At 62.5% G+C, this 16,737-nt stretch overlaps 1 protein-coding gene across 1 annotated transcript; it reads left to right on the top strand.

Annotated features, from left to right (window-relative positions):
- Positions 1 to 6,901: 6,901 nt before the first annotated feature.
- Positions 6,902 to 11,499, top strand: TSPAN1 (tetraspanin 1). Its single transcript, XM_075424047.1, has 8 exons — positions 6,902 to 6,937; positions 7,105 to 7,169; positions 8,376 to 8,582; positions 9,006 to 9,080; positions 9,800 to 9,898; positions 10,280 to 10,417; positions 10,902 to 10,985; positions 11,231 to 11,499. Exons 2-8 carry the CDS (start codon positions 7,113 to 7,115, stop codon positions 11,282 to 11,284), a joined length of 714 nt encoding a protein of 237 aa, XP_075280162.1. The 5' UTR covers positions 6,902 to 6,937; positions 7,105 to 7,112; the 3' UTR covers positions 11,285 to 11,499.
- The last annotated feature ends 5,238 nt before the right edge of the window (positions 11,500 to 16,737 follow it).

The following is a 16,737-nucleotide window of genomic DNA, read 5'->3' as shown; positions in this document are numbered from 1 at the left end:
CTCCCCGGTAGCCGGGCCCCCCCCCCCGCCGCTCTCTGCGGCGGGGGGGGGGGGGGGGGGCCGGCTACCGGGGAGGAGGAGAACCATAGGAGTAGGTGGATGATTTCATCTCTAGATGCAGCATCTTTGCTTCCAAAACGAGCTCAGAGCCGGCTGGCAGAGCTCGTATGCAAAGGGCCGGATTTGCATCTCAGCAGAGATGCTGGGGCACGGGCGAGCTGTCCCAGAATTCGGCTGTTCGCGAGGCACGGTGAAGTTGACATGATGTTCCCAGAGGTGGGGAGGCTTGGGGTACTTGGGGTATTTCCCCCCCCCCCCCCCCCCAATCCTTGCGTCTCGCACTGACTTCTCTGAACTGGCAGTTGCTCCTTGTCTTTGCCGCAGGTTGGGCATCCTAAAAATAGACGGTACCTAAAACACAAGCTCTGGAAAATGCACTCTGAATCCCTGCCAGCGCTGGAGCAGTGCTGGGGTGGCACGGGGCGCAAGGGAGCACCCCAGGAGCTAGAGAAGGGCTGGGAAAACTGAGGAAACTGAGGCACGGAGGCCAGCAGAGCAATGCAGGAGATGCATGGTCCTTCTCACCCATAACTTCAGCAAACTTCCCCCCTTTCCCTGCAGTGCATGGCCTGAGGATGCAGGGCAGCAGCATCCCAGGGGATTTCACCCCAGCTGCATTTCCCTCGCCATCCCGCTGCCCAGCCCAGCTGCTGGCCTTCGAGGACTAAAAGGGCTTTTTCTCTCCCGTGCCCTGCTCCTGCTGGCACCGCGCTGCTGCCGGGACAAACCCAGAGTTGCTCCTGGCTACTGCCCGGCTGCAAACAGCCAGATGCTGCCCTCCCCTCACGTCGTGCTTCTCTGCCTGGGGCTGCCCCAGTCGTGTCCCCTGTGCCCCACTGGGGACAAGAGGGTTTTGCTGAGTGCTTAAAGCCCTGCTTGGTCTCCCCAGCCTGTCCTGCGGGGGCCTGCAAGCCAAACAGGGCTGAGCATGGTGCCAGCGCTGTAGGGACTGTCTGGGGGAAAGCAAGGAGGTGTTTTCCTCTTAGGAAGGCTGGTGGGTGCATCATCATCTGAAATTACCGTCCTTCTTAGCCTAGGATCAACCCAATGTGCAGACCAGCAATGAACACAGTCCCAGGGCCCTGGGGCAGGGGAACACACTGGCATGGCACCCACCATCTCCTCTTCCCAGGCTGTTCCCTCACACCCAGCAGTACACATCTTCCCCTCCTGACACGACTCAAGGGTTCCCAAACCCAAAGGCACCATCTCCTGCTGGAGCCCAGTCCCATTGCCCCCTCTCCACTGGATGGGGCTCAGCATCACCTCAGACCTCCTCAGCATGGCCAGATCCTGTCCCAGGCCCCCTCCCCCATTGCTTGCATCCAGACATCCCCCAGCCCTCCGAGCACCCCTTACCCACTACTCCAGCTGCACTGCAGCAGGGTCGTTCCCCAAACTCCCCCATCCTGGGCTACCTGACCCCCCGCACCCCCCCTGCGCCACTAACCCCTCCCCACACTGCAGCCCAGAGCTGGGTGCATCCCCCAGTGTGGGCACGCAGCTCCCAAGCAGCTCACTGTGAAGAAGGGAAAGGTGCTCTAGGCCTTCCCTGCTATTTATTGAGCAAGCAGAGGAGCTGCCTGTCGGGCCCTGGTTAGCAACAGATCCCTCCTCGTTTGCTTAACGAGCAGCGCTCATTGCAATGAGGGCTTTGCCTTTGACTTGACTGGCTGCTGCTCTTCTGCCAGGTGCGGGAGGAGGCATCCTTGCACCTTGTACCCCACGTTCCCCCTCAGACCCCCTTTGCTCACTGTCCGTACAGCCTGGGGTGGGATATGGGGTGGGAGAGGGACACGTCTCCTTGCGGGGGTCTGCGTGCCCTGCAAGTTAGCCACACGGCTGCGAATAAATAGAGCATAAATAGAGTTGTTAACGTGCCCGGCTTGGAGTAAGTGAGGCTGCAAAACCGGGCTGAGCCCTTCACAGCTGGAAAAATCAGAGAGAAATGATGTTTGATTTCTGCTGACATTTTGGAGCCGGATTTTTTGGTTTCATCTCTGTTTCCCCCCTTCGGTGGGGGCCACGCGTTGCTTTCTCTTCCTTTCAGGAGCAGGAAGATTCCTTCTCTCTCAGTTTTTCTCCCAGGGTGCCCAGGAGCGAGCTCTGGCCTCTGTGGATTTTGGTTTAGGAAGATCCAACTGCTGCTTCAAACAACCTCCCAGTGCGGTGCCCAGGGGCAGCCGCTCGCTCCTACCCCACGCTCTGCTGCTGCCTCCAAGCTGCCTGGCTGGGCTGGGGCGGAAGCTGCTGGAAAAAGCCCAAGGAACATAAGGAAAGGCCCGGGGCTGGCGCTGGAGCTCTTTCCTGCACCTCTCTGCGGGGCTGGAGCTTCACCGCACGGCAGGCAACAGGAGCTGCCGGAGCTGGTGCCAGAGGAGAAACCGCAGGGCACGGCATCCCAGCGTGATACCAGGGACTGATGTCCCTCAGTGCCACCTCCCTGGGCAGCGGGCACCAGCGCACCCCGGTACCAAGCCCCGAGGTGGGACAGCTCCCGCACCTCGATCCGTGGCAGGAGAAGGCTCCATCAACCAGGCAGCTCCAGCCACCCTCGAGATGACGGAGGATGCAGCAGCCCCCAGAGCATCAGCGCTAGGGCACAAGGTTGTCCTGACGTGACCCAGCGGCACAGCCCTCCGCATCCCTAAACCCACCTGGCTCGGCTTGACGGCAGCTGGCGCCGCTGCATGGCTCTTGTTAATTAATTCGGGAGGGATTTACCAGCCTGGACACAGGTGAGAAACAAGAAAACCTTGTCTGGAGGGGCACGGGCAGGCGGTCAGCAGCAGGGCAGGCACGGGGGGGGGGCTCGCTGCAGGGGGTAAATGCACGGGAAGAAGCTCAGCCTGATACACAGGCAGGGGGATGTCATCGAGCCCCTCTTTAATTTCGTCATTAACACACAGCTGGAAACAGCATCATGGTTAAAACCATCTACGTAAGGCACAGGGCTGGATCCTTACCCTGAGGGCCTCACACTCGGGGGATGCACGGCTGGGACGCGCTTGCAGCCCCCGCTGATCGCCCCCGTGTTTACACCCCAGGCCCCTCGTGGCACAGATCGTGGCACCAGCTGGGGCAGCTCCTGTTTTCCGGACTTGAGTTGTGGTTTTGCACACAGCCACGGAAATGGGGAGGATTCCCCCAAAGTGGGAGCTGCAGCCGCGGGGAAATCGGTGTGGTCCCACTGCCTGGTCCCTCCCAGGGTGGGGGAACCGATGGTTTCCCCAGTCCTCCGGCCGAAATGCTTCGAGTCCTTTCAAAGCTGAGAACTGAAATATCTCATTTCTGAGATGTCAAAAACTTTTGGCTCCTGTAGATTTTTATTTCTCCCCAGCAGCAGGAGGGAAGTGATGAATTCAGCACAAATTTGCGACGTTCAGTAACTTCCACCTGCATTCCTGGAGCCAGGTTCATCTCTGGCACGTTGCAGCGTGTCCATCCACCCACCGCTCTCCAGACGACTGGATCTCCAGACAGCTGGACGGATGCTGCCAGCCCAAAGCACACACGTGAAAGCCCTTTGCAAGGGGCTCACCTGGCTGGGGCTGCCCTGAAATCCCGTCAGTCCTGGGCTGGGCTGGTCCCCGTGGCTGGCACTGCTCGGGGCTTGTTACCCGATGCTTTACCAGGAGGGAAACTGAGTCACGGGGGGGACGTTCCTTGTGCCCAGTGGAGTCCCTGTGGGTGGCATTAACCCGAGTGTGCCTGGCTCAGCACCCACCTGGCCACCTCGCTGGCGGGTTGCTCAGGCTCGTTAGCAACTGCTAATCCATGCAGGGGGCTGAGCAGGCTCCAGCAAGCCCCGCTGGCGGGAGGGCTGCCGGGGTCCCCTGTGCCCCGCTGCGTGCGAGATGCCAGTTTGGATTTCCCCCCACCTATGCCCAAGCAGATGCTCATTTGCCTGTGGAGAGGAGCAGATGGCTGCTCCGAAATGCCTCCTCGGAGCTGGAGCCCTGAGCAGGAGGGTCCCGACGCAGGGGGGGGAGGAACGGGGAGGGCCGTGCCCGCAGTGAGCCCGGGCATTGCCCAAAGGGTGCCGAGGCCCGGGAGCATCAGCACGGTGGAAATCCAGCACTCGGATGCCCAAAATGTGAGCGCGAGCTGGGAAAGGCCTGAGGCTGGGAGCAGAGCTTGCAGCTTTTTCTGAAGGGAAGCCCAGGGAGGGGGGCTTGGTGCAGACGCCATGGCCGGCTCCTGACGCCAGACGTGAGCTGGCTCCCGCGCTCCCTCGGGCACGGGCTCACAGCTGGGCTGGGGTCGGGGGACCGCGGGGATGACCGCTTATGGCCGCTTCCCTGCTCCCGGCCTCCCAGGGCCGGGTTACTGGGGAGGAGCAGCCGTGGTACCCACACTCCGGTGAGAGGCATCCCTGTGCTTCGGGGAAGGGGATGCTGGGGGTCCAGCCGGGCTGCGTGCGGGCGGGGATGGGGACAGCGGGGAGGTGGTGGTACCCTGCCGGGTAGGAGGGATGCAGGAATGTCACCGGGCTCGTCCCGCTGTGGTCAGGCCAGGCCTTCCCGGAGAGCCAGAAAATCCAGCCCTGGCTCCCTGATGGGGCTCCGGTGAGTGATGCTGGGGAGAGGCCAAACCCCGGGCTGCGTGGCCGGGCGCTGGGGAGGCGAGGGGAGCAGCCCGCAGCTCGTCCTTTGGGTTTCCCCGTGGCTGGGAACGCTTGGGAATGACAGCGAGTGTTTACGTGTTTGCCAAAATTATTTTCGGGGAGGTGGGACTGTGTGCAGCGGGTAGGGTCAGGCCGGGATGGGGCAGCTGTTGGGAGAGGGGCGATATGATGGGGGTCTTCCTTCACATTTAGGGGTCAGCAGTTCCCCTTTGGGAGAGGACTGACGGCTCAGCCCCTCGCTCCGAGCGGCTTCGTGGCAGCAGTGGATGGGCAGCTGCTGGGGGGGGGGGGGGGGGGGCTGCAGGCAGCGAGGGGGAAAGGGTTGAAGCCCCCGGCTCCAGCGCAGGTTGCGTTAACACCCAGGGAACCCGGGAGTCTTGAAGGCTTCCCCCAAATGCCACTGGGCTTTGGCTGGAGCCCAGCGGGGCTGACTTCATCCCGCTGAAAACTATGATTATGGCCGGGCAGGGAATTTGCTGTGGGGTTTCAGGGAACCAGGCGCGGGGCAGAGCTTGCTGAGCGCCCGGAGCCTGCGTTTGCTGCCTGCTGTCGCAGGGTGAGGGCTCCCCAGCCACCCGCGTTGTTTGGCCTTGGTCCGATGACGAGCTGAAGGCACACATGGTGGGTGCTGGGGAGGGGACCAACCCCGAGACCCTGACCCAAAGGCATGCTGGATGGGTGAGGACCACCCCCACGGTCAGGCCTGGGGACTCAGCATCCCGCCCATGCACTGCTCGGCTCGCTGCTGCGGGAAACCAGCCCCGCTTCAGAGAAAACAATTTTTGGCAGCCCTTAGGCGATGGCAGGTCCCTGCTGACCTGCTCCAGCACTGGCATCTGTTGTGGCTGTCACTGTCCTCTCCTGCCGTCACCCTGCGGTGTCCCCGCCAGCAAAAATCTGCCTCCCTGTGCAACAGTCAGGGATGGCTTGTAAATCACAGAATCACAGAATCACAGAATGGTAGGGGTTGGAAGGGACCTCTGTGGGTCATCTAGTCCAACCCCCCTGCCGAAGCAGGGTCACCTACAGCAAGCTGCACAGGACCTCGTCCAGGTGGGTCTTGAATATCTCCAGAGAAGGAGACTCCACAACTTCCCTGGGCAGCCTGTGCCAGGGCTCCGTCACCCTCAGAGGGAAGAAGTTCTTCCTCATGTTCAGACGGAACTTCCTGTGCTTCAGTTTGTGCCTGTTGCCACTTGTCCTGTTGCTGGGCACCACTGAAAAGAGTCTGGTCCCATCCTCCTGACACCCACCCTTGAGATATTTATAAGCATTTTTAAGGTCCCCTCGCAGCCTTCTCTTCTTCAGGCTGAACAAGCCCAGCTCCCTCAGCCTTTCCTCATAGGAGAGATGTTCCAGTTCCCTCATCATCCTTGTAGCCCTCTGCTGGACTCTCTCCAGTAGCTCCTCATCTTTCTTGAAGTGGGGAGCCCAGAACTGGACACAGTACTCCAGATGGGGCCTCACTAGGGCAGAGCAGAGGGGAAAGAGAACCTCCCTCGACCTGCTGGCCACACTCCTCCTAATGCACCCCAGGATCCCATTGGCCTTCTTGGCAGCCAGGGCACACTGCTGGCTCATGGTTAAGCTGTCGTCCACCAGCACACCCACGTCCTGCGAGCCACCTCGCACAGCCGTTCCCCTGGGCCCTCCTCTGCCTGCTCCGGTTTTGGCCCAGCAGGTTGGAGATTCGGGTTTTGGGGAGACCCCTGCCCACGCAATGAGGCCGGCAGCGCGCCCGCAGCGTCACCCACCCCGGGATGATGAGGTCACTCAACACACGGTCGTACCGGGCGTGGGTGGCAGAGACGGGGCAGGGGTCTCTGACCCGTGGGGCTGGGCACGGCTGGAAAACCCCATGCAGAGACCCCCGGGACCACCGCCCTCGCCCCCCCACCCTCCAAAGCCCCTATCCCGGGGGTCGCAGCCTCCCGCTCCGCGGGGCTCTGTCGGGTGGAGACCCGGCGAGGACGCGTGGCCGCGCGTTCAGCTCCGCCGCGGCAGCGGGACAGGGACACCGCGTCCCCCCCCCCGCCCCACGCCCGGCGATGGGCGCGGGCGGCAGAGGGCAGCACCCCCGGGGACACGCGCGGCCCCGCCACCCGCGGGGGTGGACCCGACGGGGCGGGGGCGGGGGGGTCCAGCGGCAGAGGCGGCCCCGGGGCCGCGCTCGCTTAAAGGGCGGTGGCGGGGAGGGGTGAGGTGGCAGTGCGGGCTGGGACGGGACGCAGGGACCTGCTCTCCGCTCAGGTAGGCTGGGCGCGGGGTGTGGACCTCGTGGGTTTTCCCCGCCGTGGGGACCCCCCCGTGCTCCCCTGCCGGGGGGGGGGGGGGTGGGGGAGAGCCCCGCTCGCAGCAGGGCAGCGGCTGTGTCGGGGTGGGAGCTCCCTCTGATGACCTCTCTCTGCTCTCCCCAGGCGCAAAGATGGGGTTCTTCACCTTTATCAAGGTCATGATGATCCTCTTCAACCTGGTCATATTTGTAAGTGCACCCCAGCTGCCGTCTCTGCCCGGGGGGGGCCCGAGCCTGGCCACCCCCTCCTCTGCCCTGGGATACTGGGGTGAGGGGCTGGGGTCCGCGAGAGCAACTCCTGGGGACAACCCTGGCCCGGGCACTCTCCTGCTCCTCCATGTCCCCCTCGGCCGGGGACAGAGCGGTGGAGGTGGGCGGTTGGGTGCAGGTGGGACCCCGGTGGGGTGTGAGATCCGATCTCCGGCCTCGCACTGAGGGCTGAAGCTCTGGGCTTGAGGGGGTCTCTTGCTCCGGTGGCATGCCCTGCTCTGGCCAAAGTCCAGGGGACCGTGGTGGGCTCTGGGGACAGTGGCTGTTGCATCAGCCACCCATGTCCCTCCCTGTGCTGAAGCTCCAGCGAGGGGTGTTTTGTACCCCAGAGCAGGGGCGTTTGCTGGGTCCCTGCCTGGGGGGCTCCATCTCCGACAGTGACCTGCGGTGTTGGGGATCTCTAGAGCACTCACGGCCCCTGCTTCTGCCCAGGGCAAAGGGTGGTGGAGCTCCTGAGAGCTACTTTGGCTATGCAGGAGCAATGGAGCCACCTGGAAGGGGGTGCGGTGGGATGTAGGCTTGGGAAGGGGGAGTGCAGACCCTCCACACTCACCCTGGTGAAATGCTCCCTCCTGAAAGCTCCTGGGGCTGGTGGGGAAGGTTAAGCGGGTGGAGAGCAGGGCTCGGGCAGGCTGGAAGTAGCCTCGAGCTGACCTTGTCAGGAGCATGTGAGCGTCTGGGGCTGGGGGCTGCTCAGTCGCTCCCCTGGGTGAGTGGGCAGCTTCCTCGGATGGTGGAACTTGTGGCAGCATGATGGTGGCCAGCGTCTGAGCTGGGCATGTGGGCCCCTCTGGGGTCAGGGGGTGGCTGGTGGCACTGCTAGCTTGGCTGCCTGCCATGGGGGTTCCTGTCCCGCTCCTGGCACCGAAACCCCTTGGGCTGGGGAAGGGGGCAGCTGCGACACCGCAGCGGGGAATGTGCCGGTGGTGGGGTGTGTTTCGGGGTAGTGACCCATCTGGCCACCCCAGGTGTGCAGCGTCGACACCCTGAGCTGCCCTCAGTGGTCACAAAGTCTTGCTTCATTATGGCGACAACTTGTAGCGGGGAGAAACACCTGTGCCAGAACCTTTCCCAGATCCCAGACCTCGGCCTGCCTGGGAGCTGACACTGTCTTTCTCCTCCCAGCTCAGTGGCGGGACCCTCCTGGGAGTTGGCATCTGGGTCACAGTGGATGAACAGTCATTCCTGGATATATTTGGGATGCTCTCGTCTAGCGTGTTTCAGGTTGTGTATGTGAGCTACTTCCTCATCGCCATTGGTGCTGTCCTGCTGGTGATCGGCTTCCTTGGGTGCTACGGCGCCCAAAAGGACAGCAAGTGTCTCCTGATGATGGTATGAACCTGACTTATCTGCTTATCAAGCCTCATCTGAGCTGGGTCTCTGGTAGGGCAGATCTGAGGGATAGTTTTCTCTGTGGAGATGTGCTCCTTAGATTTTCCCATGTGGTGGAAGGCTGGGTGGACCTTGGAAAGGCAGTGCTGGACCCAAGTCTGCCCCAGGCAAGGGTGAAAGTGAGCAGAAGCTGATGCTGAGCAGAGGTGTCTCTTGGAGCATGTCCGGAGAGGTCAGCCCCAGGCAGGTGGAGGGCTGGAGGCCCCCAGAGTTGTGCTGCTTCTGCCTTGGAGCAGAGCTGAAGGCAATGAAGGACTTGAGCCCTGAAGTAGGGTCCTGCGGCCCTTGGAAAGCAGATGGGTTCCTTGGGGCCCTGTGGACTCTAGCTGTTGCTTTGACCTCCCTCCTCTTGCTGTATCCTAGTTCTTCTCGGTGGTGCTGATCATCTTCATTGCCGAAATTGCTGCTGCCGTGGTGGTTCTGGTCTACACAGGTTTTGTGAGTACCATATCTGAGCCTCGGGCTGGGCTAATCTGGGACTTGTTCTGCCCCTTGGGAAAATAGGAGACTGGGGGGCTGGCAGCGCTGCCAGTGGGTGGGGAAGCTGAGAGGTGGGCACTGCTGCAGGAGGAAGGGATGCTGGTCCCTGCTGGCACCAGCTACATGGGCAGGCTGGAGAGTGGAGGGAACAGGGGTTTCCACTGCCCAAAAGAGATGAGGGTTTGGTACAAGTTTCGCCTGCTTCTTTCTTTCAAACCCCTTAGTCCAGCACCAGCTGAGGCTTGACACCTCTCCACCTCTGATGGTAGGAGCCACACAGGGCAGGAAGTCCCAAATGCTGAGCAAACTCAAACCCTTATTTAAGCACTTGAGAAACCACCTGGGGAGAAAGGTGACTGCTTCCACCCTCATGGACCTTGCATCATTAGGCACAGGAGAAGTCAACTGCAGGGCAAGCGTCATTCCTGGCTCTCTCGGTTGTGCTGCTTATCAGATGACTCACTGTCCTAAGTAGCCTTGGTGCCATAAAGCATTGGTTATTGGGAAAGGGGCCAAGCTGTCCTCGGGCCAAAGGGACAGGGTGTGACGTGCTTGCTCGTGGCCATGCTGGGTCTAGTTAGCCTCCTCCCCATGGGCTGAGACCAAGACGGGGGCTCTCGGCTCTGTGGTGCTCCCCAGAACCTTCTCTGATGGTGTTTTTCTGACTCTTTGTCCAGGCGGAGACGCTGCTGACAGCCGTGGTGACCCCTGTGCTGAAGGAGAAGTATGGGGAGGATGACGGTTTCACGCACATCTGGAATGTCACCATGAAGGAGGTGTGCTGAGCCCTGGGGCCCCCATCCATGGGTCAGGATGCTCCTAGCACAGGCCTGGTGGTGCACACCTGGGTGGGCCAGCAGGAAGGGAGTGGGGACATCATCGCAGTCCTGGATGTGCAGAGCCATCACCACCCCATCAGCTTCCCAGGTGCCTGGGACCTACCCACTTAGGATCTAGAAGTCCCGTTGCTGGGGTGAGAGCTGTGCATGCTGGAGTGTGGGGCAAAACCCTGGTCCTGAGAAGGCCCTTGAGCACCCCTCCCAGAGCTGGGCTGAGCTGGGTGACCCCCACCATGGGGCAGCGGGGTCCAGATGGTGTCTGAGCCAGGAGGGAGACCTGCAGGAGGCTCTTCCCCATCCTCTCTCTCTCCCTCTTAGGTCCATTGCTGTGGCCTGAATAACTACACAGACTTCACCGACTCCCCCTGGTACCAGCAACATGGAACCTACCCGTTGCCCTGCTGCGACGACGAGCTGCCCTGCACCGGCGCGCTGGCCGCAGAAAAAAATGTGACGGTATGGACGCGCCGGCGGCTTTGCCTTCTGGCAGAACCTGGTTTGGGGTGTGCCCTGGCACGGGGAGGGAGACCTGTCCTGTAGCTCCAGCCCCAGCTCTGGACGCGGTGGTCCCATGGGCTTGAAGTCCTGGGCGATGCTGTGGTGGCCTTGGCTTGTCCCTGGTGGAGACAAGCAAAGCTGCTACCATCGCTCCCTCCTAAAGCAAGCTCTGCAGCGGGGTGGTGTGCCTGGAGCTGAGCATGAGCCCAGGCACCACTCTGCCTTTTTGGTGATTTCCCTGCCTCCTTCCTCCCCCTCCACCCTGTGCTTTGGCCTGAGAAGTGACTGTGATGAGTTGCCTGCTGAAGCCCCCAGACCTTCTCCATGGCCGTGCAGCTCTGGGCTGGAGAGCCATACCTCCGCTTCCGGGGAAGCTGTTACCCAGTGGTTAGGGGCATCACTGCCCCTTGCTCCTGCTCACCTGCGTGGTTGCCTCCCGCAGGGCTGTTTCGATCAGATCTTGGCAGAAATCAAGACTAACACAGGTGTGGTGGGTGGCGTGGCGGCCGGCATCGCTGCCTTGGAGGTGAGTGCCTGAGCATCGCTGTGCTGCCTCCTCCTTGTACCTGGGGGTGAGCGGTGGGGCTGGGACCAGCCTGGGTGAGGGCCATCATCTGCCCCAGGGTGGCTACTGAGCCTTCTTCCCTGGACACAGCCAGCTCTTCCTCGTCGTGTGTGCTGGGGACGGATGCTGTGGGCTGTGACCCAAACCCATGCTGGAGGGGGGGACTCTTGGGGGGTGGGGGCTGACTTGCCTCTTGCCACCCCCAGATCGCGGCCATGGCGGTTTCCATGTACCTGTACTGCCAGCTGGATCAGAAATGACCCCATGAGACGGGAGGATGATCCGCCCCCCACCCCGTGCTGGGGTGTGCCCGTGGCGTGCCGTTCTCTTGGAGGGGGACCCCATCGCTCCTTGGGCCTGATGCTGTCCTGTGCACTGTGATTTGTAGCTGTGTTTTGATCTACTGAGCTGGGATCTGTAGAGTTCGTGTGTATATTTTTGTACTGCTACGGCACACTGAGGCTGTACATAGAGATTTGGGGGGGGGGGGTTTGAAGGGGACGGCGGGGGGGAAGCCGCTTGGTCTGTTTGGGAGATAAAGCGGCACAGGAGCCGAGCAGGGCTGCTGATCCGGCAGCGGCGCAGCCATGTCTTGATGGGTGTCCCCATGGCGTCCCTGTGCGGGGGCTGGCACCGGGGCCGGTCTGTGACCCCCTGCGTCGCTCCGTGCGGGGCTGGTGAACTGAACTGGGGCTGGTGCCCAGCTGAGGTGTTGTAGGTGGTAACTACGCCCTCAGAGAGGGATGCATCTACCCCTACACCCATTTTTCTGCCAGCGCCGACCCTGTTGCTGTGTTGTCCCCTAAAAGAGGCGCTGGCTGGTCCCTGCCCTGCCCTGGCATGAAGCACAGCCCTGTCGGTCCCTGGCCCTGTGGTGGCCAGGGCTGCCCCGTTACCCCCTGACATTTCATGGCCGAGCCCCTCTCCGCGCTGTAAAGAAGAACAAATACATTTTTCATCTTGGATACAAATAATTTTCTGGAGTCGATCTCGGTGCTGCTTTCAATAAGTAGCGTCTGCCTGGGGGAACACAGCAGGGTGGGGGGCTGCCTTGCCTTCCCCCCGGCCCCATCAGCCCCACGCAGGCAGCCCAGCCCTGCCTGCAGCCTGCCTGCCCTCCGTCCGCTGCGGCTCCTCGCCCACTCGGGAGCTTGGAAACCACCAGCCCGGTGTTTGCACAACAGCCCGGGAGCGGCTGGGGCTGCCATCAGCCTTGCAAATCCACCCTGCCCTCCGCCAAAGCCGCCGCTCGCTCAGCAACGCGGGTTCGCCAGCTTGAAGGGCAGGGCTGGCTCCGGGGGGGTTGTACCGGTGTCCCCATCGGCCCCGGGAACCCAGGTGGGGTGCGTGGGGAGGGGGTCCTGCCAGCCCCATCTCCAAACCTCTCCGTGCCCCAGCTTGGTCCCACGCCACTCGTGTGATGCACCCACGGTCCCTCTACGTGTGGGGGGATGGTGGGGGTGTCATGGGTGGGCCGGGGGGGTTTCCAGCGACCCTCTTTCCCAGCGTCGCTCCCTCCCTGCTTTTGGCACAACCCCACCTTAAGCATCCACTTGCCGTGCCTCAGTTTCCCCATGTCAAAAGAGAGGCCGAGGCAGGTGGTTTGGAGGGTGGGTGCTGTCGAGGGCTGCTTCACCCCACGTTGGACCCCCCGGCTGTGGGGCAGAGCACGGTGGCAGTGAAGGACAGAGCGATTAGCAGCGGGGCGGGAGGCCAGTGTGCAAACAGCCTCCCCACGCACCGCTCTGCTCTGTGCCCGCCATGGCACCCCCTTATCAGCTCCTGCACCGGGTACGGGGCTGCACACGGGCACTGCCGCGGCCCCTCGGCGTCTGGCATCTCCCCAGCCCGTCCAGCACCCGGCGCGCTGGCAGGAGCTGCTGGGTGGCACTGGGATGGGTGCAGGGACTCGCTCCCCACCCCGAGTGACTCAGCCCCAGGGAAGTGGGTTCTGGCCCTGCCCCACAGCCAGGCGTGGGGGGAAGCTGCCAGAAAGTGGCCTTTGCTTCCTCCTCCTCACTGGACATGTGAAGGTCCCGGTTCCACCATAAAACAGTGACCTCATGAGTGACGTCAGGGGTTTTGTTCCTCTTTTTGCTCTCCGAGCACACAAGATCCGCCTGGACCCTGGCACTGCCCAAAGCCCTTCCCAGAGGTGTCATGGTGCCAGCAACCACACCAGGTCAGTTGGCACCAAGCTGGGCACTGCTGGGCACGCCTGGCCTGGCCGTGTCCCCTCTGCTCCCTCTTTGTGGGGCTGCCTTGCAACGCTGGGTCCTTGTGCCGTCACGGGGTGGAGTGGGCTGCCAGGCAATGCTGGGCTGGCCGGAGGCTCCTGGCTTCGCACCTTTTCCCTGCCGCAGGGTTTCTCCGGGACAGGGCAGGCAGTTTCTATGGCACTGAGTTTTGGCAATAAATCTGCCCTCGCCCTGCTGAGAGAACCCGAAGGACCAGTTTCTCCTCCCGGATGCGATTCCTCCCCATCGCCCTTCCCGGCTCCCCTGGCAGCAGCAGGGCAGCAGCCGGGGGTAAGCCAGCCTGGAGCAGCCTCCCCGGTGCTCCCGCTGCGCCCCTGCTCTCTGCTTCCCACTGCCCCGGCACCGCCGGAGCTTCTGGGCTCCCCAGAGGAGACCCCATCCCACCCAGACCCCACCAGCCCTAGGATGCGCCCCAGCTCACCACCCTGTGCCCATCAACCCGTGTGGGTGCCACCGGGCATCTCTGCACCTTGTAACCCTTAGGCTTGCCTGATTCCCCCAGACTGGCACCCCGTGGTGCCTGGTGGCACCCCAAAAGCTGACAGCTGTGCCGTCAGAGCACGAGGCCAAAAAGTCCCCGGGGGCACGTGGTAGCAAGCAGAAACTTCCTTATTGCCCCCAGGAAGGCACCCTTGGGCTCGAGGTGCCCAAGCAGCTGACGAGGGGCATGTGTGTGCTGGGGTGGGGATGGGGGGTTCCCCTTTTCCACCCATGACACGGGGTGGGGGAGAGCGGGAGGGTAAAGGCTCCCTGGCAGGGGCCGCAGGCAGTGCCTTGCCTGAGCCTGGGCCACCGCTGTCTGCAGCCACGCACCCTTCAGTGCTCCCTGGCCAGGGGCTGTGCCACCCACCGTCGGCAACAACCCCCGCGTGGGTGCCAACCAGCCCACGGTGGTGTGGGCAGAAGCCCTCCGAGATGGGCAGAGCCGGCAGGGTGAAGGGCAGGGTGGCTGGGTGGCTCTTCTCCTGGGTCAGGTTTGCCCCTCTCCAGGCTGGGGAGGCGATGAGGATGGCAGGGGAAGAGACTCGGTCATGCGGGGGGACGCTGGGCAGCAGAGCTGGCGTCATGGCCAGGGCCAGGCTCCGCAGACGGACCCTGGGGTTCGCTCTGTACAGGGAAACAGGGGTGTATGCTCCCACCCGCCTGGACCCCTGGGAACACTGTGGCATCTTCAGCCTTATTCCATCAAGCCCTGATGTGACAGGGACTGGCCTGATGTCGCTGTATTTCCGCCTCCTGCAGCAGCCTTGGACCTTGTCCTTGTGGGAAAGAGCCACTTTAGGAGCCGAAGCGGGGAATTTCCCCCTGCTGGGGAGCGGGATGGCTCAAGGCTGAGCTGCTCCCTCCGAAGTAATAAGGAAGGGGCTGGTGCATGGGCTGGGCTGGGGTGGATCTGGCTCCCCGGCAGCCTCCCACAGGGCAGCATCCCCGTGGGCACGGGGTGAGGACAAGGAGGGGCTGGAGCCCCTGGCCCTGTGGGGAAGGCAGATACCTGCAGAGCTGCCTTTTGCCTTGGCAGCCCCCCAGGGTGCTGGCTCACACGCTGCCCGGCCATGATGGGTGCTGCACGCCAGCCAAAGCCCCAGGGCATCTGCAGGGGGAGTTTGTCACCGGCATCACCTGCCCCGCAGCACAGAGGGAAAATCCTGCGTGGCACAGGGGTGCGTGCCGGCAGCGCTCAGCGCTTTCCGAAATGAGCTGCCCCCTCCCTTCTGGGAGTTAGTGGTGGTGGGGGACAGGGGTGTCGTGAGCGGGAGGAGGAATCGCAGCTCTTCAGGTTTGTGTGGATAAAAGGAGGGAATGGGAAGCAGAAGGAAACTCATCCAGCATCAGCTGCCCAAGGAGTGCCCGCTGCGGGATTTCCCCCGCCCGTGGTAACAACCCGGCCATGACGTTCCCGGACTGGGGAGGAGAGGACATCCTCGAAGGGCATGGGCTGGCCGGGGGAAAGAAGTGAGGCAATGCACTCTTTCCCCAGCACAGCCTTCCTCCCTGGCTCCCCTCCTCCTCCTCCTTGCCCCAGAGATCAACCATCCTGGGTGCACACCCAGTCCTGAGGCTGCTTTACGAGCAGCTCCGTGCCGCGGTTATTTGTCCCGGTTATTTGTCGGGATATCAGAGGTGGTGATGGAAGGGCTATTCAACAGGCAGCAGGCAGGAGCTGACATTGAACCTGGGGTGTTAATCATTAACACCGCGCCGGGCAGGACACAGCGTAATAAACATCACGGCAACAATCCCGGGTACCCAGTTGAAGATTAATTTGCTGCTGGGCTTTGCTGGGTACACGCAGAGGAGGTGTCAGCCCGCTGCTGGGAAGCACAGCAGGGGATGGGGATGGGTCAGGGCTGGGCTGGGCGCAGGGCAGGGACCCACCGCAGCTGGGACCGAGGGGAGAAGCCAAGCAGAGCCGCTTCCTGGGAGCAGTTTGAGCACCTCGGTGTTGCAGGGATCTTTATAAAGCAGAGAGTGCTGAAAATTTGGGATCAGGTCCCCGAGTGGGGGTGCAGGTGGCTTGGGCACAGCGTCTCTGCCTCCCTCCCACGCAGGGATGGGGACGGGGCCAGCACGCCCCAGGCACTGCCATCCCTCTCCAGCGCTGAGATCCCTCCATCCGAGAGGAACGTGTCTGCAGGGTGCTCTCCTCCATCTGCAGGGCACAGAGGGACCGATGTGCTGGGGGAAGGCTCAGCCTGGACCTTGTCTCCCACATCCCAGCCTGTCTTCGGAGCATGGGGACTCCCCACTCCCCCAGCACAGAGATCCCGGCCAAAAAAGCGTAATGCGTAAAAACAACCACCAGCAGAAATGATGCAAAATTCCCCTTCCCCCACAAGCTCCGGAAAGGTCAAGTTTCATGCCAAGGGTATTTTGCTTTTGTTTAATTATCAGCCAGCTCCTGGGACGCGGAGCAGCCCGGACAGGTTCTCCTTTGTACGGCTGCACAAAGCCGGGGAGGCCAGGCTGTGGGGGGCTGCGTGGGGCCCGGCGAGACCTGGGAACCGGCAACTTGGGCAGCACGTGCCAAGCTGGTGCTGCGTGGGGCTGAGCTGTGGGAGCTGGCCGGTCGGGCTTCCCAGGGAGGGCAGGCGATGGGCCAGTCGCCCGGCCAGCTCCTGGGCACCCAGGGATGCTCCAGCACCTCTGGGCTGAGCCAGGAGGTGAGTGGGATGGGGAGTGACCTGGCTGCCCTAACAAGCTCCCCGGGACTGAGCTCCTTCACACAAGCAACTTTGACATCACCATCACCTGGGGAGGACGAGCCAACGCTCTCCAGCAGCCTGGCACAGGCATTCCCCTTTGAGGTGGTTCACCTGCTTTTAGCATCACCCCTCTGTTTCGGGAGAGAATCACAGAATCAAGAGTCACAGCATGGTAGGGGTTGGAAGGGACCTCTGTGGGTCATCTAGTCCAACCCCCCCTGCCGAAGCAGGGTCACCTACAGCAGGCTGCAC

Source organism: Opisthocomus hoazin, chromosome 6 (genome assembly GCF_030867145.1).
Source record: "Opisthocomus hoazin isolate bOpiHoa1 chromosome 6, bOpiHoa1.hap1, whole genome shotgun sequence".
NCBI lineage: Eukaryota > Metazoa > Chordata > Aves > Opisthocomiformes > Opisthocomidae > Opisthocomus > Opisthocomus hoazin.
This window is presented reverse-complemented; position numbering and strand designations above follow the sequence as displayed.